The following is a 26,240-nucleotide window of genomic DNA, read 5'->3' on the forward strand; positions in this document are numbered from 1 at the left end:
TTTAACCTGTTAAACGCCTGTGACACTTCTGGTTTTATATAACTTTTATTCCTTCATTGAATAATCTCCTAACAGAAATGGTTGCTGCTGAAGTTGAGTGAAACTGGACTAATCCTGGGACCATATAATATATAACCCAAATTTCCTAATTTTTGGAGAAAAGTGTTTAAGGAATAATATTGACAAAAATGAGAAATACACAGATCTTAGAGTTTACAAAACAGGATTTTATTTAAATTTGTGTACAAATACAGATTTAGCAAAATATCATCGTAAACCTAATTTGCTCTCCCCTCCCAATGGGCACTATAGGAGAAGCCACATTCTCTTAATTACTTGCCCCCAGTTGGTAGATTCTGGGGGGTCAAAAAGGGCGGCGGGGGGGAGGTATTGACACCTACGATAACATTACAATGATGTCTCATCTTGGAATGTCTGAATTACAGAGATTTCCATAAGAATCAGCTCTCTTCAGTTTTCACATTAAATAAAATCTACTAAAAAATCACAAGTAAGGCTTCTGGCTTTATTTCGAGTGAGGTAAGGAGTATACTCAGTATTAAGGCAAAGGTAAGAATATCTGGAATATCATGTGAAGTGTGGACCTTCCATTGTAAAATATATTTTGGAATATTCATGGGTTTTCCCAGCATGTGCTGGAATTAGGAACGTGGAAAAGCTGTGACAGTGTAACAGCTATTTGGTTGACTGTCTTTGCTGCACCTGTTAGAGAGTTAATCTGTTAAGGTAGTCTTGCCTGAGTTTGCACGGCCTGTGATTTTTTATTGTTCAGGATTAAATGTCACCCAAATTGCCGTCAGACGCTCCCCAGCGTCGGCCACACAAGATCTACTGAGCAGGCTCACGGTGACAGAAAAGTGTGAGAACACAGGGCGTTAATTTAATAAAGACATAAGTGAAAGCAGATTAGTCTGTCTAGATATCTGGTTCAAGAAGATACAGAATTAAGGTTTTTCGCAAATGGTCTTGCTTTTCCCCTTCCTGTGTTTCCCCCAAAGAGATAACCATTTCCTTCAGCGAGGAGAGAACCATCCCTTTCTATGGCAGAATGGACTTCTTCCTCCGGGGGTCAGGGCAAAGGCTCACTTCTTAGCCACGCTGGCCACGGCCTTCTTGGCTGCGTCCTCCAGGTCGACGGCCGAAGTGATGGGGAGCCCGCTGCTGCCGAGGATGCGCTGGGCCTCGTGGACGTTGGTTCCTGGGAGGGGGCAGGGGCAACAGTCACTGCCATGGCACTGGGGGTTCCCCCAGAGTCAAACCTAACATGACCCGACACCCCGTCTCACCAACGCAACCCAATTATGACTCCCTTTCAGCTTTTTACGATGCAGATCTGGCTACTTAAATAAATCCAAATGACAAATTTATTTTCCCCGCTTTCCATCTAACTGTCTGGCATTAAAGGATACTGCCTATATTTTCTCTGGCATTTAGAAAATGAAAATAACGAGGTTCTTAGAAGATTGTGAAAAAAGAAAGATTAACAACCTCTTGTTCAATGAGTTTGAAAAAGGACAATCTGAAATGGATTTATCCCTTGACTGAACAGTCTGAACATGGGATCTAAAGAAAAAGCTTTGTGTCAAAAATGAGCAAGAGAAAGAAGCCCAGGGTACGGGTGGCAGGGACACCGGCAGCCACACGGAGGGTACATGACTATTGACCTGAACCCCGTGCGCCAGGAGGTGGTGACACAGGTCTAGTCCGTGTCCCGGAAGGAGAGGCCATGGAGGAGATCTGTATCAAGAGTGGTCCAGCTGTAAAAGAAGGCGAAACAGAGGACTTCCAAGAGAGAGACACTTTTCACTGATGAAAGCTGCAATCACTGGTAACCAGCCAGGCAGATGCACTGAAGTGGGGTCCTAATGCAAGGAAGGTCTGAGCGTGGCCTAATCTGAGACCTGCGGTTCAGACAATCTGCCCACCTATGGCCACGAACCACTGCTGTGGGACAATGACAGTGTTCAACACGCTCGATTCTTCTTCCCCTCATTCTATGTAACAGGGGGAGGCCTGGCAAGGAGCACGCCAGGCCGTCCTGGTGGGTCTGCAGCACTTGCCGGCCCCCCAGCCCCGAAGGTTTGTTGGGACTGACTACTTAACATGCGAAATGCTTTTCTGTCCTTTCAGGGTGAGCAGCCCCTGGGAGAAATGTGATAAAATGTTAGTCTAATGAAATATCTCATCTGACATCACTTCTTGTGCTTTTACCTTGTTGGCCAGACAGCCTATCCCATCTAATAACAGACAAACATGGTAATTGACCATACCTTCGCTATGCGTCCCATTTGCTAATCAGAGTGATATGCAAATTAACCGCCAACAAAGATGGCGGCTAATTTGCATATACTGGCTGGGAGTGAACACTGAAGACACCCCGTAGAAGGAAGCCAAGCAACGGAGCCGAGGTAGCGGAGACGGTCGGGAGAGAAGTGGCAGAGATGGGCGGGGTAGGAGCCGCAGAGAAGGGCAGGGTAGGAGCCGCAGAGATGAGAGCCAAGCCCTATTCTTGCAGGAATCCTCCTGCAAAGGGCCTCTAGTTTATAAATAAAGACCTTGGAGCTCAGGCCTGGGACGGCCCAGGATCACGTAGAAAGGAGCCGGGGCAGCGTTCCATGCGGAGGCAAAGGCGAGTTAGAGAGCGGCAGGAGTGAAAGGTGATGTCATGTGGATTCTTGGGGCTCTGGGCCCACGGAAGCCCAGGGGAAGGGCACTGGTTCTTTGGCTAAATGTTCACTGGCTGCTGCTTGACACGAGAATTGGATGAATGTGCTCTCTGTGAAGCAACAACCCCAAAGGTAGGAAACCATTAGCTGAAACCTGCCCCTGTGGTGCGTGAGTTGTACAGTTCTGGGTAAATCATTTAACTGCTTTGAGCGGCAACTTCTTTATCTCCAGACATAACATTATGATCATCTTCCTTACAGCGAATAGGCATTAAGCATGTACATAAGCCAGGTTTACTGTGACTTAGATGCGTTCTTTCCGACGACTGTGAACAGTTGCTACTGCCCATTACAAGATGAGGAAACTGAGGCACAGAGAGGAGGGAGAGCATTTGTGGTCACACAGGGGCGGCGGCAGTGATGGGCGGGAGCCCATTCTCTCTCAGCACACTGTCCCAACTGTTCCAGAGCGATGCTGTCTCCTGTACAAGGTGAGACTGCTGGGAGCACAGGCCGAGGACAGGCCAAGCTCACACCTGTGACAGCGCTTTGCAAAGGGCAGTGTCGGTGGCCAGGCCAGTGCCCAGTGGCTCCTGCTCCCCATCCAGTAGGAGCAGAGGCTGGGGGGTGGCTGCCCACCAGGGAGCGGCGCCAGGCCCCTGGCCTGAGTCACGCGACTGAGTTCTGGCCACTGGAGGGCAAAGGATACAAAATACACACCCATAACACCTGCATGTGGCCCTGCACCCTTTGGCCAGGCTGTCCTGCAAGGCGGCAGCGAGGCTGCAGGGGGCCACTGGGTCAGAGCAGGGCACCCTCCCACCCTGAGGCCTCGAGTGGATGAGGAAGAGCCGTGTGAGTCGGACATGTCAGCGTCTCTGCTGCAGAAGCTGCATCACTTTATAGAGGTTATTTTGTAAATGGGCGGCAGTACCAAGGGGACCAATGGCTCTGGGTGCTCATGCCCCACGACGCTGGGCTGGACCCACCTGCTGGTGCTCAATAAGGCGCAGCAGGCGATGGCATGCCTCGGAGACTCCGTGACAAAGCCCACGAGTCTGTCTGCTCCCTCGGCTCCTGGATTGTTCCCCGAGGAGGGAAGCTGCCAGGGGCCTCTGGGAGGCGAGGAACCGAGGGCAACTCCGCCAGCAGCCAGGGAAGACCTGTGGCCTCCGTCCCCCCGCAACATGTGAGTGACTTGAGAGAGGCCCTGCCCAGTCAAATCTGGACTAGACCTCAGCGGTGAGCGACCCTGACCTCAGGACCCGGCCGAGCCCACCCGATTCCTCACCGCAGAAACGGAGCTCATTCATGTTCCGCGTGTGAAGTTGCTAAATGTCGGGGCAAGTTGTGACTTAAGTGAAGCGCCTGAAAGATCTCAGCTCATTAGCACAGCCTCGTGCGCATCTGGTCCACTTGGTGGAGTTTGACAGCTTTACAGTATTTCTGGCGCTAATGCTTGAAATGTCTGTTCTGCATCCTGAATAACTCCTATGACTTTGCAAACATGTCCTAAGAATGTTGGCAATAGTAAGATATCTACGTTTCTGTGGTGTCCGAAGTCCTTCACGTGCCTCTACGTGCTCTCTGCGATGACCATGAGGCAGGTGTTCATAAGTCAGTCCTTTCGGCCGGGACTCAGGCTTCCTGGCTGCAGGGCTCAGTCTCAGCCCTTTGCTCCTCCCTCTCCATGTTCACTCCTGGGCCTCCGGCGTGGGGTTTAAGTGTGCAGCACTATTCCCTGCGTGAGACCACTTGAATCTCAATGACGCTACACGTCACTCAGGGGCAAAGACCAGGCACCATTAGGATGCTGCTCTTCCCAGCCTCCCATCTGGCTGAACTACTCCACCCCGCCCGCTGGGGGAGGACCCGGTGTTTTCTGGGCAGAATCAGTTGTTCCCAGGACACTGATTGCACCTGATCAAGGACAGTCCGAATACTGACGGTAGCTGTTCGCTGTGCACAGATTCGCTCTCCTGAGAAGGGGAACGGGCAGCATGCGTGACAGACGTGGTGGCAGGGACAGGCCTCTGTCGCAGGTGAGCAGGCAGGAGCACGCGGAGCCGGCTGCAGAGCTGTGAGTCCCAGACCAGGGAGCCCGAGCCCGGCCCTTCTCTTGCTTGGGGACAGCTTCCCTATGGCTCCCGCCCATGAGAACTGTTCACAGCATCACCGGGGCTCCCTTGTACGTGTAGGGGTGAAATGAACTCTTGACGCGCCCTCCCCGAGACAAATGGGCTGCTCTTCCTCGCAACCAACTAGCCTAACTAATATCCTCTTCAGCACCCGACGAACACCAGGCGTTTCCAAGGGGAAATTCGTGGCCTGGGACCCGGGACCTGGCAGACAGTCCGGGCCTTGGCCTCCCACCCAAGCTCTGCTTCCCTCTCTGCCCGGCCGATGCCCATCTGGTCATGAGATCTCCCTTTAAATGGCATTTCTTTGGGATGCCTTCTTTTCACCACCTCCAGACTGCCAGCCAGAGCAAAGGATTATAAAACGAGCTCCCAGGTGCCTGTGAGTCAGATCCCAGCACCCTGGGTCCACTTCCTGACATCTCGTCCCCACTGAACACGAGCTTCACGGGCTGGCGACTGGCTAGCCCCGTGGTCAGCAAACTCATTAGTCAACAGAGCCAAATATCAACAGTACAACGATTGAAATTTCTTTTGAGAGCCAAATTTTTAAAATTTAAACTATATAGGTAGGTACATTGTTATTAACTTAATTAGGGTACTCCTAAGGCTTAGGAAGAGCCACACTCAAGGGGCCAAAGAGCCGCATGTGGCTCGAGAGCTGCAGTTTGCTGACTACTGGGCTAGATACACGCCCCAAAATGTCCGGGGCGCCTGCTACCCAGGAGGGACCTGCCGATGGACCAGACGCTACGCTGGCTCACACATTCAAAGCGTGCTGAAGGGGGGACGGGAAGAGACATGCTTCTGATCGCCTTGCTGCCCCAACATCCTCAGATAACCGTTTTCTTAGGCCTGCAATACGGCCTAACACTCCCCTGCTTCCCGGGATTCTCCAGGGCTTCTGTGGGGCCCGTAGCTAGGAAGGGCGGAGCAGCAGCTGGCTGGCTGAGTCCCTTGTCCTTGCATGAGTGCTCCCAGCTGCCGCCAGCCCTCTGCCCAGCAGCTCCTCCAGCCCCAGGCAAGTGGGGCGCTGCTCTGGGTCAGTGCAGGGGGCAGGGCCGGGCCAGGGAGGATGGGAGCAGCTCTCCTCCAGCTGCTCCTGCCCGGCCACATCCAATATCTAATTGCTTCATAATTTCAGGATCCACTAAAGTGAATTTTAATTATACTTGCACTTACACTTTAATTACAGCCTTAATTATTCAGCATACACTGAGCACGCCCAGAGCTAAGCCGGTGGGAGGAGTCCTCATGCTGAGATGGAAGCTTGGGCCTGGATGGGCTCAGAGCGTGTGCAGGGCCCTGGGCAGAGGAGGGTCCACAAGGGGCGTGGGGTGGGGTGGGGGCGATGCTCACAAACAGGCCCCAGACAGACACAGGGGGAGAGAAACAGCCCAGGGCAGAGGGCAAGGCGGAGTCCAAAAATGACAGACACGAGATGCACAGATAGAAAGACAGATGAGAGATACACAGAGGGAGAGAAAGAGACAAAAAAGAAAGATTAGAGACAGAAGGGATAAAAGAAGGAAACCAGGGATTTAGACAGGAGAGTAAGGGGGAGTGGCAGGGGTAGGGGTAGAAGAAGAAAAAGAAAGAGGAGAGAGAGAGAGAGATGCCAGAGACACATGAGGAATAACCCAGAGAGGGTCAGGCACAGAAAAGAGACAGGGACAGAGTCAAATAGAGAGATGAGGAAAAATGAGAGCTTGCCAAGTCTCATCTGCAGCTGCCTGGCCCTGCCCCTGCCTAGGCTCCTGCCCCTGCCCCTGCCCCTGCCCCAGCTCCTGCCCCTGTCCCCTGCCCCTGCCCCAGCTCCTGCCCCTGCCCCAGCTCCTGCCCCTGCCCCAGCCCCCTGCCTTGGCTCTTGCCCCTGCCCCTGTCCCCCGCCCCAGCCCTGGCCACATCTCCCTTGGAGCAACACCTGAATCACCACCTAACCAGAAGGCCCACCCATGCCCACTGGCCGCACTGCAGGCGCCTAGGATCTGCCCACCTCTGCCTGAAACAAGGCAACGCACAGAGAACAAAGGGGAATGATTTAAAAATGAAATCTCGCTCTATTGGTAGAGGACATTCTACAAAAGAATAATAATTATTACAGTCTTCAAATTCTCCCTCTTCTGCCTGTTTGGCCACAGACTTCCTGCCACTGGGTGGAGTGAGAGAGCCACACAGAGATGCAAGGTTAATTGATCAAGTTTGTTCTTTGCCTTCATTACAAGGGAGGACACACATTACAGGGTTTGGTTCAAAGCGTGCACCACACCCCCCTCCCCCCAACTTCCTGGGCTTTTTATCTCAGGGCTGTGAGGAAAACCATGGCAGAGCGTAGAAGCTCTCTTTTTAAAGTATTATCAACAGGAATGCAGGTTCTTTTAGAAAATACAATAGGCAGCACTGAGTGTATGTGGGGAACAATGAATGCTCGGTGGACACATGAGTTAAGGGGCTCACAACCCCAAACTGATGTCCTTTTATCCTCTGGTTACCGATGAGGCAACCGAGGTACTGGGAGGCCTGGGAACTTGCTCACTATCCCTGAAAGTCAGAGGCCGAGCCAGGCCCAGCTCCAGGCCTGCTGACTGCAAAGGCACGTGGAACCACGCCCCCCCTGCCTCCCAACTGGCCCCGCATGGCAGGCGGCCCAGGGAGGCTGTGAGCCAAGCTGCTTATTTTTACTGGAGGGAAGTGAGGCCACCGATGTTGACAACTGGCTCAGGTTGAACAACCAGTTAGTTACCTGAGGCAGGTCAGGGCCCCCAGGTTGGGGCCCCCAGGTCAGGGCCCACACATTTGGGCTCCCAGGTCAGGGTTCCCCGTCAGGCCTGGAAAACAAGGGCCTGGTGGGTACAGCGAGGTGTGGCCTCTTTCTGACCACGCTGAGCTAAAAATCGTTTTAACATTTTAAAATTCTTGGAACAAATCAGAAGAATAATATTTTGTGATACATGAGAAGTACCTGGAATTCAAACCACAGTGCCTGCGAATGAAGCTCTGCTGGAACACAGCAAAGCGACTCAGTGACAGACCGCCCTGGCTGCGGGTTTAAGGCTTCGTGACAGAGCAAGACTGTGTCCAACATCTCATTTGGTTTAACCTGGTGATGATGACTAACACTCACAGGGAGGAGAGGTGACAGCTTCGGAATGCCAGCAAGGCACATGCACGGGGACAGTGATGGAGGGAGGGGATGAGGAGAGGTATGTGGGCACCAGCGGGCAGAAAGCAAGGTGAGAGGTGGGTGTGCAAGAAATGGGAGCCGAAGGAGGACTGAGGATCACACACAGAGGAAAAGCGATGCACATTGGCACAGAACATCCGGCCCCGCCAGGGGCCATGTTCCCAACCACAGCAGCAACAGGGCTGCACCCGGGGAGGTGGGGCATGTCCCCACATTGGCTACACAAGGCTATCGAGTAATGCCGTGTGTTTCTCAGGAGTATCATGGGTCGGCCTGAATTAACCGCCCATGTAACTTCTGTGCTGCGTGTGTATACACTGCAATAAGCAAAGAAAAGCTCATTCCAGACAATGCGCTCTTCATTCATAACAGAAACCACTGTCGACAAAAGCTAACAAGCTCCCCACAGAATGTGGTTGTTCAACTGACCAGGAGTCTTTTAAAGAAAAGCAATCCTGTGCCGAGCTGGTCAGCCCTATTCTGATACGGCCAGTGAACACCTGTCATTATTAAGTGGCCGTTTCAAAGGGGAGAGAGTCGTCTCCTTACCCGCTGCTAAACAGCGATGCTTACTATTCAGCTGAGAACAAAGATTTGTCCACGAAACCCCACCAACTCCAGCTGACCTGACTGATCAGAGCTTCTCACTGGGACACTCATACACTGTGAGGGCACCAGAGGCTCTCAAATGCGAGACACAGGCTGGTGGCTCCGGGCAGGAGGCCAGAGCTTCCAAATGGCCACCAAGCAAGCAGAGGGGCCGCCGTGTTCATTCATAAGAAAGAGATACTACTAATGCAACTAGTACCGGCCGCTGACATGTCTGTTATCCTGGTTAGGAAAAGTCTCCTACTTGTTCGGACTATACAGCCATGTGTGAGAGGATCTGATACGTAGGAAGCAGCTAATGACTGTTTGCAGCAATTATTTATTATTGTAATTCAGACTCCGGTGAACATTTTCTGGCACACTTGGTTTCCTTTACGTGTCATTTGGCTTTAATATAGATGTCGGGGTGATGGACACCCCTTTCTCACCTCACTTTCACTGGCTAGACAAGGGTGTATGTTCTGGAAATGTGACCATTTTTAATATGTATTAATATGGATAAAGATCCCGAGAAACACATCGGCTAAGTCAGGAAGCACAGTGCTGTGTCAAGTTAACTGGAAACTACCCCTGGAATCATCCAGCATGTTCTGGCCCCTTCGTCTGCCTCGGTCACCAGACGCAAGGAAGACTTGCTCTGTTTAGAAAAATCATAGTGTAAGGCTGGGTAAAATGGAGCGAAACGCAGGGAGATTTGTGGGAGGAGCAGAATTTATGTTCCAACCCAGAAGAAAGCAAATGAAAAACTTAGACTGACCGTAAGAGAAACACCTCAGAGATCCCTGTAGTTACCAGCGGTTCCCGTTGGAGGGCTGAGACCAGACCTTCTGCGGCAGATTTTTGGTTTTGGCTGGTTTCTTACGTTACTTGGGCCGTGCTGCTGGGGAACAATGTCCAACGCAGCCGGGCCTGAGGGTGCCTTGCTGGGGCCCTCGGTGGGGGTGGCGTGCATTTGCTCGCACCTCCCCGTGGCTCACCCCCACACTCCCATAACTCGCCTCCACATGCCTTCCATCTGATAGCAGAGCTTCCTCTCAGAAGAAGGGTGGCTCTGCTCTGAAGCAGGGGTGGGGAACGTCCAGCCCGAGGGCCATATGCGGCCCTCAAAACCATTTGGTCTGGGCCTGCCAAGGTAATAGGGATGAGTTAATTAAATGTTTGACCAAATATAGCAGGCTAATTTTTAAGTTGATAATTTTGTGTGGCCCTTGAATAATGTTATAAATATCCAAACGGCCCTTGGCAGAGAAAAGGTTCCCCACTCTGCATGACTCTCCCATTCTAATTCCCACGCTCACTTTCCCAAGTGCACCAAGGATACCATCCTCCTCCTGGTCATTAGATGGTGAACCCTAGCTCCCCCCTCCCGTTCCCCCTCTCCCCACTCTGCCTTGCTTTTATATCCACTTTTACTTCCATGTGACAGTCCTGCCTGGGTTCTACGTGCCAATGTCACTCATTCTGGCTACTAACTGCATGTTCCCACTCTGTTCTTGGAGACACAATGTGTTGCTGCAAAGTCATTGCTCCCCAGGACAGCACGACCGGCCAGGTCCTGGGCTTGTCTGTCACCGTTAGGATCCCCGTGCCAACTCCCGCGTACGGAACAGATGTGCTGTCTTCTGATCCTCTAAGTTCCCTCCTCCTTTCTTTCCATGATTCACATCGCACTTATTTCCACATTGAACTTGGAAGTTCTCCTTTTATAATATCTCTTTGCTAATTTACATCTCTAAATGCACCATAGTTACAGTGGTCAATACCCAGGAGGCGTAAAGAGGGGGATGCCAACGGAAGTGGGCCGACAGCAGCACTCGCTGGAGGGACGCACGTAACAGAGCCTGCACTCCCTTCGCAGAGCGAGCACTTGCTTGGTTTCTGTTTTGTTCCCTTTATGGATAATGCCACCTCCGATTTCTGCATTTTGTTAATATTAGTGCTGGGAGTAGAGCTGGGGCACGATCCTTCATCTTTTCCTGGTTTAATATGTAGGACAATACAAGTTTGGGATAGTCCTAACCTTGGTGTGGGGCTGCTGGTTTCCCGAAATCACGTGAGTGTCCTTGGCACGACCTTGCTGAGGACATTTATCAACAAGATGCTACTCCCACAGGAGGCGGACAGAAACAGCTGGGATCCGGGAGTGTCGAAAGCTCTCCTGCCCCCCACCTTTAATAAAGGCCCCAGGTGCCTGTTACAGGACAGGCCCCGATGCTGAGAGAGCAGGGTCAAGGTCACCAGGGGCGCTTTAGCCCACGAAGCTTTGGGGCAGTGTGCTGTCTGAGCTCATCTTGATTCATCACCTGCAAGTCCCCGTCACCAGGGACACTGTGTGGCCATAATATTTCTGAAGGTTCCAGAAGCCTTGCTGGCGGCTCTCTGGGAAGCCCTGACACAGAAGCAGGTTCTAGTAGGACCAACACTTGTTAGCACTGTACATACATTATCTTGTATTGTTACATCTTCTTTCTTTCTCTTTTATTTCCCCAGCCGTCTAGTAATGGAGGTCATTTCTTATATTTCTGTACATCCTCCTGAATGCCCAAAGCTCAGTAACCTGCACACAGTATTTGGTATATAATTAACCAACTAAACCCCTACAGGCATATACTTCGGAAGTGCACTGACTCACAAGATGCAAATCTGATTGTCTAACAACTTAGAAATGTCAACACTTCCAGCAGCACGGGCAGACCTCTGACACAGCCAATAGAGATCAGTCAGGGAGGTGACCATGGATGCGGTATTTAGCGTGTTCCAGCGTGTTTATTATCCAGGTACACACGACAGGGAGATGTTCGATGTCAGAGATCATTTCCTTCTGGAATACTAAGCACCGTGTGAAAAAGAGAACTGCTCCTTGTAGTCTTTGGGGGAAATAAAAGTGGGGTAACTTGCTTTTCTAGGAAAGAACCTAAAACTAATAAGGACGGACCTCTGCCGACAGCACAGGCGCAGGGAGGGTCACAGGACAGAGGGCGCACCAAGGCACACACTCACGTTGAGTCATTTTCAGTGGCAGACACTAGTCTGGACACCGGTTCTCCTTTACGGACACAGAGCTGACTGGTCGAACCCGAGGGTCACTGGCCACTCTGACCTGAGAAAGGTGGACGCCAGCCCTTTACTCTGAGCTACACTTACACTGATGCCCAGCCGCTCCTTGATCAACTACTTCAGCGATTTTCACTGGGATCAGTTCTGCTGCCTTTACCGTGTTAAAAAGATTTAATTCATGCAGATGTTTGAAAGTCCATGTTAAACTTTGCCAACTGGTGCTTCTGCTATTTTCGTTTTTCTCTTGTCGTCATTATTTCTATCGGGTCCGCCTGGTCCTGAGGGAAGTTTGTGGGGCAGCGTCTCAGAGGGAGGAGCGGGGAAGAGAGCGAGAGGAGGAAGGGGCACAAGGAGGAGCCGGAGACCAGCGCTGCGGCTGTGCTGGGGTCTCGCCCTCACGGGACGGAGACACACCGGGGCCACATCCCCCGTGGGGACCGCGTCTGTGGAATGACGCACCAGCACAGAATGTGGGGAGGCCAGCTGTCCCGGGACGATGTGCAGAAATCTACCCCCGGGCTGCTTGGCCACTGTACTCTGAAGTCTGTGATGGCGTCCACAGGCCTGTTGCTAGTTCTCACATTAAAGGGCCTGTTTTTGCCTCTCTGCTACAGTGGTTCTCAAAGTGGGGTCCCCAGAACCCAGGGGAGGTCGGCTCCTGGTGTGAAACATGGCTTTTGTTGTAGCAGTAATACTAAAATGATCATATTAAAAACAATGATGCTCTGTTGGCATTTGCACCGATGAAGCTAAGGTAGTGGTGGGTAAAGTGCCAGCCGCTACCACGGAATCGAAGCAGCAGCACCAACCTGGGCTAGTCCTGCTCCCCCCACCACACACTTGCTATACAGGGTGCACTTTCAAGTCAGGTGTCCTTAATGAATAGTAAAAAATATTCATTTTTCTAAGTCTCAACCCTTAAGTACTTAAAAACAAAATAACTTTTTTAAGTTGCTCTTTATATCTTTGTTTAGGTGATATTTCTTATTTTTAATTTGTTTTCTAGAAAGATAATTTTCGAGTTTTCTAGAAAAGATTTTTTCCTTGCAGACAATCTCCCAGGCTTAACTTCAGGAGGAGTCCGCATGCGCTGCGCCCTGAACTGCAGGGCCTCCGTGGAACAGACATGAGCTGCGCCCTGAGCTGTGGGGCCTCCATGGAACAGACATGAGTTGGACCCTGAACTGCGGGGCCTCCATGGAACAGACATGAGCTGCGCCCTGAGCTGCAGGGCCTCCATGGAACAGACATGAGCTGCGCCCTGAGCTGCAGGGCCTCCATGGAACAGACATGAGCTGCGCCCTGAGCTGCGGGGCCTCCATGGAACAGACATGAGCTGCGCCCTGAGCTGTGGGGCCTCCATGGAACAGACATGAGCTGCACCCTGAGCTGCGGGGCCTCCGTGGGACAGACATGAGCTGCGCCCTGAGCTGCGGGGCCTCCGTGGGACAGACATGAGTTGGACCCTGAACTGCAGGGCCTCCGTGGGACAGACATGAGTTGGACCCTGAACTGCAGGGCCTCCGTGGGACAGACATGAGTTGGACCCTGAGCTGCGGGGCCTCTGTGGGACAGACATGAGCTGCGCCCTGAGCTGCGGGGCCTCCGTGGGACAGACATGAGCTGGACCCTGAGCTGCGGGGCCTCCGTGGGACAGACATGAGCTGCACCCTGAGCTGCGGGGCCTCCGTGGGACAGACATGAGCTGCACCCTGAGCTGCGGGGCCTCCGTGGGACAGACATGAGCTGCGCCCTGAGCTGCGGAGCCTCCGTGGGACAGACATGAGTTGGACCCTGAGCTGCGGGGCCTCCGTGGGACAGACATGAGCTGCACCCAGAGCTGTAGGACCTCCGCAGGACAGCGCGTGGCTCGGCTGCGCCAGAAGTCTGAGGCCCCTGCACCGGGGCCCAGGCCTGGGGAACAGGACGCATTGTGCTGGCTCAGACTGTGCTCTGGCAGACGTTATGGAAAATGGGGAGAGAGAGTCTGCCACCTCCAGGAAAACAACCGACTGCTCTGTGGCTGATGGTCAACTTTGTACATTCATGTGGAAATTAGAATTCTGGAAAACTTGCATCTACCACCTTGCAAGGTTCCCACTACTTGCAAGCTTTTCTGACGAGAATGGCGTTTTACTGATTTCAGGGAGAGAGGAAGGGAGAAGGAGAGAGAGGGAGAGAAATATCGATGTAAAAGAGAAACATCAATGGGTTGCTTCCTGCACACCTACCGGCAACCTGCAACCCAGGCATGTGTCCTAATGGAGTCAACCTGAGACCTTTAGGTACATGGGACCATGTGCTCAACCAACTGAGCACACAGGCCAGGGCGAGGATGCTATGATATTAACAAATGTGGAACTTTTTTATACTGTATGTTGAAATGTGTCAACCTTTAGATCTGCATAATCCAAAATGCTCCATATGATCAATGCATGATATTACAAACCATGCATGCGTAAAATCCACTTCATATGCAAGACGGACCAACGGACTTTAATAGGACAGAATATGAGAAGTTCATTAAAATAATTTCAGATTGCACATAAAACAAATCTTTAATAAAGAAACTATTGCTTATAGACTTTAGTGGAGCACCAAAGAATATTCAAAATTATATAAAATGATTATTAAAAACTCCTCCCTTTTCCAAATAAATAGCTCTATATGAGGCCAGGTTTTCTTCATCTACTTCAACCAAAACAACATATTGTAACAGATAAAATGAAGCAAATATTAAACTACATATTAAAGAGATTTCAAAAATGTAAAACAATGCTGCTATTCTTATTAAAAATTTAATAAATTTATTTTTCATAAAATATATACTTCATATATTTATATATAAAAGAAATAACATAGCCCGGCCTGTGTGGCTTTGTGGTTGAGTGTCGACTGTCTACCTATGAATAAGGAGGTCACAGCTGGATTCCTGGTTGCAGGCTCCATCCCCAGTAGGGGTCGTGCAGGAGGCAGCCGATCAATGATTCTCTCTCATCATTGATATTTCTATCTTTCCCTCCTTCTCCCTTCCTCTCTGAAATCAATAAAAAATACATTTTTAAAGAAATAATATAAAAAATAATATAGCCCTGGCTGGTGTGCTAAATGGTTAGAGCATCAGCCTGCACACAGAAGGGCCACGGGTTCGATTCCCAGTACTAGATTGCAGGTTCTATCCCTGGCCCCGCTCAGAGCATGTGTGGGAGTCACTTAATCAATGTGCTTCTCTCACATTGATGTTTCTTTCCCTCTTTCCCCCTCCCTCCCTTCCACTCAAAAAAATCAATGGGAAAAATATCCTTGGGTGAGGATTAACAAAAAAGAAAGAAAAAAATTTAATTTAATTTAAAAATACAAACTTAATTATTTAAACATATTTTTAAAGTTCCACTTAGGAAATTGTTGAATTAATCAATAATAATGAAATATACAACTCAAATAAGCCAGAGCTCTTTGGGTTCACAATTTCAGCAGATAAGGAGTGCTAGACCACAGCCATTGCCTTCTCTTGATGAATAATTCTTGGAGCAGTCTTTCAAAACACTAATCTCACAAAATGATTCATAATAAAAGGGCTCCACTCTGAAATGCATTTGGAAAATTGGGAGAATCCTAACATATGCCATTCCTGGAGAGTTACAATCTACATGAGCCTATTAGATGCTCACAGAATCACTGCCATGCTGCACTTATTTCATCTTACTTACTCCATGCTTCCTTCTGTTCTCGCAGGAAGTTTGTAAGCACAGAACACTCTGCTCACCTGACCTGGCAGAGGGGTGATGGACTGTGGTCACCTGACCTGGCAGAGGGGTGATGGACTGTGGTCACCTGACCTGGCAGAGGGGTGATGGACTGTGGTCACCTGACCTGGCAGAGGGGTGATGGACTGTGGTCACCTGACCTGGCAGAGGGGTGATGGGCTGTGGAGATCACCCATAACTCACCTTCAAGCCGGACCACGAGAGGCACCTTCAGTTCCAGCTCCCGGCAGGCCTTGGTGATCCCATTGGCAATGATGGCACAGTTGACAATTCCACCAAAAATATTGACGAGGATGGCTTCAACCTGAAGTCAAAAGCAGAAAGGTGCCCATCAAAATGCTGACAGCCAACATTCTCACAAATAACTGGCTAAACAATAGAGACAAATAAAAAAAGACTTTTTAAAAAACACGGAACGTAAATATTAAATAAAAGGCCTAGAAAATATTATGAAAGTTAAAATTTGATGCTAAATTAATAAATATCAATAATAACATTGTCATATTAGCTCATATTAGCCCATCAATCACTTCACTGAACTCAAAATGAATTCAGTCACCACTCACTCATTATATACGGTCTTCTGCTTTTCCTTAGACACTTGTCTGGAACTGTTCTTTTAAGAGTAGTGTCGTTTAAGATTTCATGCACCAATGTCTTTTCTTCCCTTGGTTTACACTTAAATTTTACCTGTCATGGTGCTTCATGGAATATTTCAACATTAGAACATTATTATTTGTTGTTTCATATTAATATGCAAAGATAGACGCTTTCCATGCTTACTTAATACCATTTTGATATGCTAGAGGTACTCTCTCAAAAGTCAGAGATAGCTTAATTGTCTAAGATAACAACATTTTTTATAAAAAGGACATAGACTCCCAAAAGGAAGAGATATAAGTTTATACCATAAATAAGGATGTAAGAAAAGTCAAGCCACTGACTGGAACTTATTAGAAATGTAAATTTAAACCAATCATGTTAACCTGTTTCTGCATATTCCAGATTCAAAGGCGTGTGGGCAAAAAGAAAATTGTACTTGTCCTGACTTGATAAATAGGCATAAGAAAATCCCGTATAATTAACATGAAGAACAAGATAATGAAGAGAATTCATTACCTAGATTAACTGATAACACCCCCAGAAAAATGGCCATTCATCAAGCGGGAGGCATCAAAATTCCAACAATGGAATCACAATTAAATTAGGCTACACTAATTGCAAAGCATACACGAGTGCTGCATGCCAGTGCCAGTCCCATTGTTCAATATGCTAAACTGGCTACACAAAGCACACGAGAAAGGAGTGCCTCGCGTTTGTTCAGCACTTCACTGTTTCAAAAAGTGCCGTTATACAAACCCTCATTTTTTATTTTGATCCCTGCCAGAAAACGATTCAGAAAGTAAAGGGAGGGGGAGCCCTCTGGAGCTGACAGAGCCATTCAGAGAATTCACAGGATGTGCCCAAGGTCACAAAGCTACCAAGTAGCAGTGGCGAAGTTCCACATCACTTCTCTAGATAGCCCCCTATTCTCCCTAATGCCAGCGGTGAGAGCCGGGCCGGCACGCACCTTGGGCAAGGTACATGCCTTGTCTTGAATACGGTTTCTTCACCTTTACAATGAGAAGAATAGCGCCTGGCCCGTCAGGTTGTTGCAAGGACTAAATGAGATAATGCATGTGAAGTGCTCAGTACATGCCTGTAAAGCACTTACTGAATATGTGTATGTATACTTCTTTTACTTTAAATCCCCATCCTCCTGTCCTCCTCCCCTTCGGCAACCAGCAGCTTGTTCTCTATGGGTCTGTTTCTACTTTGCTTTGTTCGTTTGTTGTCGTTTTCAAGATTCCACATTTAAGTGATATTACATGATATTTTCTTTCTGTCGACTTACTTCACTCAGCATAATGCCCTCGAGTCCACCCAGGTTGTTGCAGATGCAAGCTTTCATTCCTTCTATCTGAGTAAGAGTTCACTGTGTGTACGCACCACATCTTCATCCACTCATGTACTGAGAGACAGTTGGGCTGCTTCCATATCTTGCCTATTGTAAGTGCTGCTGCAGTCAACTTAGCCGTGCATGTATCTTTTTGAATCAGTGTTTTTTGTTTTCTTTGGATAAATACCCAGAAGTGGAATTACCGAGTCGTATGGCATTCCTATTTTTTATTTTTTGAAGAGTCTGCATACTGTTTTCCATAGTGGCTACATTATACATGCATTTATTTCAGCAAGTAATGATGTAAGTGGGCAGGCTACCTAGACAGCAAGTAAGAGTTAAAAAACCTTTCAGTAAACTGCAGCTATGTTGAATGTGAATATAATAGAAAAGCAAAGTTATTGACGTTCAATAAGAAGGTAATGACTTAAGACTAAAATAAGTGAGCAGTATTTCCCAACCCAATTACAGATCCTGGCGACTCCTGTTACACTCGCAGCAGGCTGACCTGTTCAGAAGCTAGCTCCCTAATAGCAGCGTTTAAAGGCTGGAAGCACTGAGGCTCGAGGCTGTGGGATGGAGAGGAACTTGCCAGAACAATGAAAGAAAAACACTCAGAGCAATGCTGACTCCAGGGTCCGAGAGAGAATCGGAACCAGGCCCGGTGAGTGGGGAGCCAGGCCTTCCAGCCGAACTCGCATGGGCACCGCATGCCTCTGCCCACTCAGTGAATCTGTGCTGGCCCAGAACTTGAGTGACCCCCTGTTAATCCATATCAAACAGAATGAGCTCTCCACGGAGTGCTCGCATCACAGCACAAACGTCCGTGAATTCCTCGACACAGACAGGAGTGGGCGGGGTGACCAGAGGCCTGGGCCCTGTGACCCGTCTGCTCGGGGGTGTGTCCTGGAAGGCGTGACAATGTGGCTGTGGACCTGATGCCTCCGGGGGGCCAGGTCCATGCGTCTCTTTACCTGCAGCATCTCTGTGTTTACTGAGCACCTGACCCTGAAAACATACTCTGCACCCAACACCGCCTGCACTGGTGCTGCCCAAGGAAAAGCCCTCTTTGCCAACAGCAGGCATAACTGGCTTGGTTAGACTTGCTGAGAAGTGGGGCCTGTTGTTCTCCAATGCAGTGTATTGCCCTCTCCCCCGGCACCCCATCCCCAAAAGGCAACACTCCTGTGCGGTCGCCTTCGGCTCCTCTCCACGGGCACGCAGGCTCGCACCCCCAGCTGGCACGTCCCTGCCACAGCGCCACACCTACTACAGGCGGCCTCGGGGGGACGGATTTCATGTCAGCAGACACTGACTGGCCACCCCCCTGACCAGGCACAAAGGGACGTGCCTGCGGAGGAGGTGAGTGAGGCGTCACCGCTGTCCTCAAGGCCTGCAGAGACCAGCCCAGAGCCAGACCTGGAAGCCAGCAGCGCCTGTCCTGCTCTGAGGGTATCACGCCGAGTGAAGTAAGTTGACAGAAAGAAAATATCATGTAATTTCACTTAAATGTGGAATCTTGAAAACAACAACAAACGAATAAACAAAACAAAGTAGAAACAGACCCATAGATAGAGAACCAACTGCTGGTTGCCAAAGGGGAGGAGGACAAGAGGACGGGGATTTAAAGTAAAAGAAGGAACTGCTTATACAGTACATATATTCAGTATCTTACAGGCATGCACTAAGCATTTCACATGTATTAGCTCATTTAGTCCCGTCAACAACCTGATGACTACGCGATATTATTCCCACTGTATAGGCGTCTCACTCACTAAGGCCAGGGCGGTCAGAGCCGCAGCTGCTGCGCCCAGAGAGGCTTCCTGAGGAGGCGAGGCTCCAGGACACCAGGGGGGAGAGGCCAGGCCCTCGGTGCAGAGCAGCCAGGAGGAAGGCAGGGTTGCCACTGCAGGCCGGGCGGAACGGCCGGGCGGCCAGGGCCTTGGATCTTTTTGCTGATTCCTTCTCTTTCCAGAGCTGGGTAGTCTTGAAAGTAGCCTCCCTTAGAGTTGGGAAGAGTGACAGGAGAGGGAGGGAGGGACAGAGAGGAGAATATAAGGAGACTACAATGCCAGCATGCACAGCAGTGGTAGGGAAGAGAGAGTGAGAGCAAGGAAGAAAAGTACTGTGTGTGGGAGAGAGAGAGAGGCAGGAGGGGAGGAGGGAGAGAGAGGGAGAGAGAGAAGCAGCGAAACAGGGAGAGAGAAGGAGAAGAGTTTGCATGAAACCAACAGAGCAGTGCCACAAGGCACAGGTGCTCCGGAGGCACAGGCACCCCGGCACCCAGAGGCATCACCCCTGGGTTGGAGGGCCCTGCTTCACCCTTCTCGCCCCTGTAAAGTACTTGGCTGCAGTCTGCACTTTAATGGGAGTCAGATCTAAGGTTCACTCTGGGCCCATTGCTCTAATTAACTACTTACTGTAATCTGTAACCTGAAACTGAGAATGGAATGAAGAGGGTTTGAAAATGAAAGCATTGTGACAGTATTATTTAGCACCTACAAAGCATGTCAGATTTTCAATGCGAGCCTCAGGGCCCATTCATTAGCATATACACTAATTGCTACTCCATGAGGACAGCAACAGCAATATTCAAGAAAGAGAATGTGAAGGAGAAGTCCGAGGGGGTCTATTTAATGCCCAGAGAAACGGGAAGGCCCCCAAGTGCTTGGGGAACAGAGGCTTCTCCAAACTCTTGGGCCAGAACCCCAAGGGCTGCTATTCCCTGTTTCTCAAAAGGAAATTCACCCAGTGAGGCCCCTGCGGAGCCAGCTGGGCGGCAGCTGCGGCGGCTGCACAGGTGCCCGCAGCCCAGGTGCAGGTGTTCATGTCTCTGGGTTTGGCTTTGTGCTCCTGCTGCAGTTCAGCCCAAGATTAAAAGTAGAGAATGAGATTCAAAAGAAGAAAAGCAACAACAGCCTTTGGTATTTAACAAACTCCTCTCAACTCCAAATAAACAAGCCAAGCAATAAAAATCATGACTAAAACCTCTTTTGGGAAACATAATAATTTTGAGTATCTGATGAACACGATGGAACCCCAGTCAGAAAAATTCACACACAAAAAACCTGTATCTTTAACAAGTTCATAAAATGACTTAAGTCTTCATTTTTCTGTTGTTGTTAATCCTTACCCGAGGATATTTTTCCCATTGATTTTTTTTTTTTTTAATAGAGAAGGGCAGGGAGGATGGGAGGAAGAGAGGGAGAGAAGAAGAGAAGGAGAGAGAGAGACATCTATGTGAGGGAGACATATAGACTGGTTGACTTCTTCCTGCATGGGCCCCGGCTGGGGCCGGATATCAGGCCTGCAACCGAGGCACATGCCCTAGACTGGGAATGGAATTGTAATCCTTCAGTGAGCAGGCTGACGCTCTAACCACTGAGCACACTGGCCAGAGCAAGCCTTCACTTTATTCTCTTTCACTCCCTGACATTGGCTGAAGGGAACAAAGCAAAAAGACTCCGGTAATAAGCCGGCCATTTTGCAATAGTTATTGCAAATGCTTAAGTGCCGTTCTGCATTTAAAACCTGCTGCAGCATGTGCATTAGGCGCAGTAAATGAAACTACTGCGTCTGCCTCTGCTTATTCCAGTTCAGCATGGGAACTGAACCCGATTGCAGTGGGCACTGCTGATAAGAATCAAGCAAGCATGTTTACACTCGGCAAGATAAAGACTGTACAAAGTTTTAAAAAATGTATTTTTATTGATTTCAGAGAGGAAGGGAGAAGGAAGATAGAAACATCAATGATGAGAGAGAATCATTGATCGGCTGCCTCGTGCACGTCCCCCACACAAGGGATCGAGCCTGCATTGAGCATGTGCCCTGACCGGAAATCCAGCTGTAACCTCCTGGTTCATAGGTCTACGCTCAACCACTGACCCCCCCAGCTGGGCAAGGTAAAGACTTTTTAAAATTAAATTTATTTTAATTTTGAATGTTGTTGTTCTTGTTTAACCATATGTGTTTGTGCAACTGTTTTTCTTTTTGTTGTTGTTTTTATTTCCCTGCTGAATTCTAATCATGTCTTCTAATCTATTGGCAGCCAACAAAAGAAAATAAATGATGAAGAAAATTAGAAGCAGCTTGGATAATTGGTGTTTGTCTGCCTGTCTTTAATAAAAATACTCTGCTACATCAGAGGGGAGTCTACATGGATTCAGTCAATCAGGACGTGATGCAGGGAGGATTTCAATCGTGGGCTTCGTTGTAATCTCACACGTGAGCCAACAGATCGCTTCAGCTGGGACCCGATTCGCCTTCTGCTGAAATCCGGGCAAGCTACGCCAGCTTGCTGTCCACCACTGGTTTGTTCTCAAAGTTTGAAATTATTTTCTTTTGTATGAATTCAAGGATCCTTGGGTTAAAGCAAAGATGTACCCCCCAACTAGCTACAAATAACATGAGAAAAATAATATTTATTGAAAAACACCCTCCCATTCTGCCCTTTTATTTTCTTCCAAGGAAAAAGTACTTTTAATGAGTTCACACTCAAGCCTGATGACCTCAGAATCCAAAGGAAGTATCGCAAACGTCACTCTTAGTACCAAACAATATTTGGTATTTCTAATTACCCAATCAAGACAAACCCAACCATTTCATTCTAACTGCAAAACTGACAGCAGGGAATGACACCCGATGAATGAACATTGGGATGAAGAGACAAATTTCCATCAGGCTGACCTCTGAGGACAGGCAGGGTGACCCAAGGGCCATGTGTCTCATTGTCCTTGACTGCCTGTTCCCTTCTTCCTGAATTATGCCCCCCCCACCCCGCCCCTGCCGTATCCTGCAATCGTTTCCTTACTAAAATCAGCAAAACGGTATGGAGGCTTAATTATTAGAGTTAATTTTCCTTGTGCTGGGAATTATGTAGTTCAACCTTCTCTGATAAGTAAACTGGGCCTCTAAGACCTTAAATAACGTGTCCAAGGGCACACACCTACCAAGCAATGGAGCCAGGATTTGGACCAAGTCAGCCCTACTTCGAAGTCTTGCTCTTTCTACTCCCTCTGGCTGTCTCTCTATAACCAGTGACTTTCTGATTAACCAAGAGTCCCAGCTCTATTGTGGTCTTGTTTCCAAGCTTCAGGGGCACACTCCTGAGTGCTCTGTTGATGCACAGGTATTTCTTGCTTTCCAATCTCACTGTCCATTTAAAATGGATCAGAAATAAGATATCTTTTATAGTTTTGTGGAAGGTGAATTTTGGTCCTTCACAATCCAGGGTTTCCTGTTTACTGATAAAAGAGTTGACCAGAGCTCATGGTTTGCAATACCTCCTTAGATGGGACTAAGGAGTGGTGATGATCGTATGAGTGGTCCTGGCCTTCAAAACCTAGAGGCTGCCCTGAACTGGGACAGTTGTCCCTACCAGACCCCTCTTTGCAGACTTGTCAGCCCCCTCCCCCCTTTTTGACACGCTGGAATTTACCCCCTTTGCCACTGTTATTATTTCTAATTAAGATAAGTAAAATTCTCAGAGAACTATGCCATTTCAGACATCATTGCTGATACAGATTTTAGCCATCAGGTGATGCAGTGGCCCTGGAGGCATGGGAACTGAGTGGCTGTTGGGAGTGCTGTGTTGAGGACAATGGTCCGTGCCCCGGTTCGTGGGACCTATTCACAATGCCTGCCAGGACAGCAAGGGAAGAGCCACATCAAGTGCATCATCTTTGCGCCCTCATTTTGGAGTTACATAACATATATTTTGCTAAACTGTGAGTAAACCCAACTCCCTCCAGCACGATCACTCCAATCTCTTCTATATGTATGCATTAGTATATGCAAACCAAAATATTTGAAGACTGGGTCCCAGTACCTGATAGGACCAGGGCACCTTCCATTGAGCACACTGGTTTATGTTAACAAGTTAAAAATACTACGGATACTGCAGCATATAAATGATAAATCCACACTTCCTCCCAAGAGAGTGCCTTTTTCCTCAAATCAAAGCTTTGTAAGGCCTGTGGAATGCTTTATGAAAAAGTCGGCTGGTCAAATTGCATGAATTCTAGCTTATGCGAGCTGCACAGCCTACCTGTGTTCTAACTTATAACACCTCATTTTCTGCAAGAGTCAAAGGGTTCAAAGCTTGATTCCAGAGAGCTGGCAAGAAAGGTGTTCAGGAGCTGGCGTCCTGGGTGGTTGGGTGGCACAGGGAGCTATGTCCTTCTGCCCAAACATGCCAATCATTTCACTATTTGATCATCTGTATAAGTCCCTGCAAAGAGCAGGCTTTCACAGCCAAGAACCAGGAGCGCCTCCGCCAGACCCGGGTTGCAAATGCTTCCCCAGCTGCCAGCAACCATGATGGGAGTTAAAAAGGTCGAAGAAGATGGAGATTTGAGGGAACCACACAGGCTTGTTTTATCTTTTACAGAGACATTTCCCACATCCTTCCGAACTGGGGACCAGAGCCACTGCAGGAATTTCAGACTCGTGGCGCGAATGCGGCACTCTGGGGCCTCATGTTTAATAGTTCCTGCAAAAGCTGCCAGGAGCATTATACCCTTTCACCAGGAAGCATCAAAAGATTTTAAAAAGGCATACAACTCTCACTTAATAAATGAGCTATTCTTATGACTGCTAACAAATATCTGGGTTACAAAACTGCCTCCCCAGCTAGCAGAGCATTGCGCTCAGGCAGGCTGCTCATTGCTCATGATGCAGTATCTATATTTCATTTGCAATGGGAGCTACAGGGCTGCAGATTAAGAATATTTATTGACATTCTTTCTGAGCAGCATGTGTCCAATCATTTCAGACTGGCATCCTGATGGATGTGAATATGTACACTCCGTCATCATTAGCCGGAGCGTTAATATAGAGAACTCCCATCAGATTGGCAACTGGGTGAAGGACCCATTTATTAATCTATAAACAGGGTGTCTATCTGTCTATTGTTGCTACATTCTCGTCTCCACACAGTAACTGTTCTTACAGGAAAGAAAAAAATGCTTCTGTGGGTGATTTCTTTGCTTTTACTCATGACTGACATCAATTAAAAAAAAATCAGCTAAGCAGACAGAGCCAAAACTTAGGACCACAGATTTACACTTCACACCACAGAGAAATGAAGATAAATTTAGCTAATAGCAAAACCCACTGTTTCTGTAAATAACAAGTGTAATGTAAGATGAAAGTGGCACAGAACGATTCTGGGATGCTTCATACATCTGTTCCAATAAACCTATTTGATCATTTCGTTTTCTGGAAAAACAAAGGGTTGACAAAAATCCATATCAGACTGGGAAAAATAAAATTTTAAGCTTCCAGTTAAGATCTCAATAAGTTATAAGCTATTTAGCATACACTAAAGTTTATATTAAAATTGTTTTAAGTAAAATAATTTTAAAAACACATCGATGTTTCTTCTCATAACAGAGCTCACTGGGGTATTTGTGAAAGTCAGTTTACTGCCAAACTTCTTTGTAAGAACAAAGTTCCCATTTATTCTTTAACATCCTACCCTTTGCTCACCCCATGAAATAACCTCCAACCCCCACCTGACACCCAAACTTTTAAATTCCATAACTGTCATTGGAGATAATGTTCTTTAGCATCAACATTTTAAATCCAGGTGAATAAGAAAAACATACAATTTTTTTAAAATGTTACCCATGAAAAAATCTGTAATTACAAATATCAGCATCAATTTGAATTAGGGCTCCACTAAAAGAGCTGGCGGAATGCTGCCCGGTACTGTTTAGATCAGGGGAGGTAGGTGGAGCATTTATTTGACACCTACTAGCAGCTTCAAACGTCACTGCCACTACCAGACATCTCGCTGGACAGTGCTGAGACTGCTGCCAGCGCTGCCTACCTGCTGGGTGGAGTCTCATCTATTTATTTAGCTGTTTAGCAAACGTCAGGATACCATGTCTGGAGCAAATTAAAAACTACATTGGCAAAGCAGGCCCCGCAGCTGGCTGGGAGAAATTTAACCAAATTCTTGCCACCTCAGAGTCTAAAGCATTGATTGGCCTCACCCTCTCTCACCCCGGGTTGACCTTTTGTGGATCTCAGTAGAGTTGCCAGAAGATTCCAGAAGATTCTGTCCCCTGAGGCGGATGTTTGACAGATAATCAAAAGGATGTACTGGGACCTATCCATGCCGTGTGCCTCTCAGGTCGGCTCCGCCTTCCCACCTGCTCTCCAGGTCCTGGAAGGCTAACCTTCGGGCAACATCCCTGGGCTCCTCTCCTGTCTGCCCTGGCGTGGCCCCGGCAGGAGGAGAGGGGGGTCTGGTGTTTGTACACCTCCAGGTCCCTCAGCAAGGTTGTCCCACCAAAAATGTATCTGATTGTCTCAAGAAAGCCTTCATTACAAACTTTCATTCTGGTCATAACCTTCTCTGCTAGCTTTGGGTACGAGAGAGCCCAAGCTGCTAGCCCCAGATGCATGCACTTTCCCTCCCGGTTCTGTACCCTCTAGCCTCACTCTCAGGGTCAATCCATATGCAGATTAACCCTCTTCCACACACTGTGAATGATGGTGTAAGTGAGGGAATCACCATCTCCCCCCCACACTGTGAATGATGGGGTGAGGAGTCACCATCTCCCCACACACCGTGAATGACGGTGTAAGTGAGGGAGTCACCATCTCCCCACACACCGTGAATGATGGTGTGTAAGTGAGGGAGTCACCATCTCCCCACACACTGTGGATGATGGTGTGTAAGTGAGGAGTCACCATCTCCCCCACACACTGTGAATGATGGTGTAAGTGAGGAGTCACCATCTCCCCACACACTGTGAAGGATGGTGTAAGTGAGAGATTCACCATCTCCCCACACACTGTGAATGATGGTATAAGTGAGGAGTCAGCATCTCCTCCACACACTGTGAATGA

General features: G+C 48.6%; 1 protein-coding gene across 1 annotated transcript in view; it reads right to left on the reverse strand.

Annotated features, from left to right (window-relative positions):
* Window positions 1–206: 206 nt before the first annotated feature.
* Window positions 207–26,240, reverse strand: part of SUCLG2 (succinate-CoA ligase GDP-forming subunit beta) — a 226,601-nt gene continuing 200,567 nt past the window's right edge. Inside the window, exons 10-11 of the mRNA XM_070390976.1 lie at window positions 15,626–15,746; window positions 207–1,219 (exon numbers count right to left, since the gene is read on the reverse strand). Coding sequence (XP_070247077.1) covers window positions 1,104–1,219; window positions 15,626–15,746 — 237 coding nt within the window. The 3' untranslated portion in view covers window positions 207–1,103. The remainder of the gene's footprint in view (window positions 1,220–15,625; window positions 15,747–26,240) is intronic.

Source organism: Myotis yumanensis, unplaced genomic scaffold (assembly GCF_028538775.1).
Source record: "Myotis yumanensis isolate MYYU_CA2020_CCGP unplaced genomic scaffold, mMyoYum1.0.hap1 SCAF_14, whole genome shotgun sequence".
Lineage (NCBI taxonomy): Eukaryota > Metazoa > Chordata > Mammalia > Chiroptera > Vespertilionidae > Myotis > Myotis yumanensis.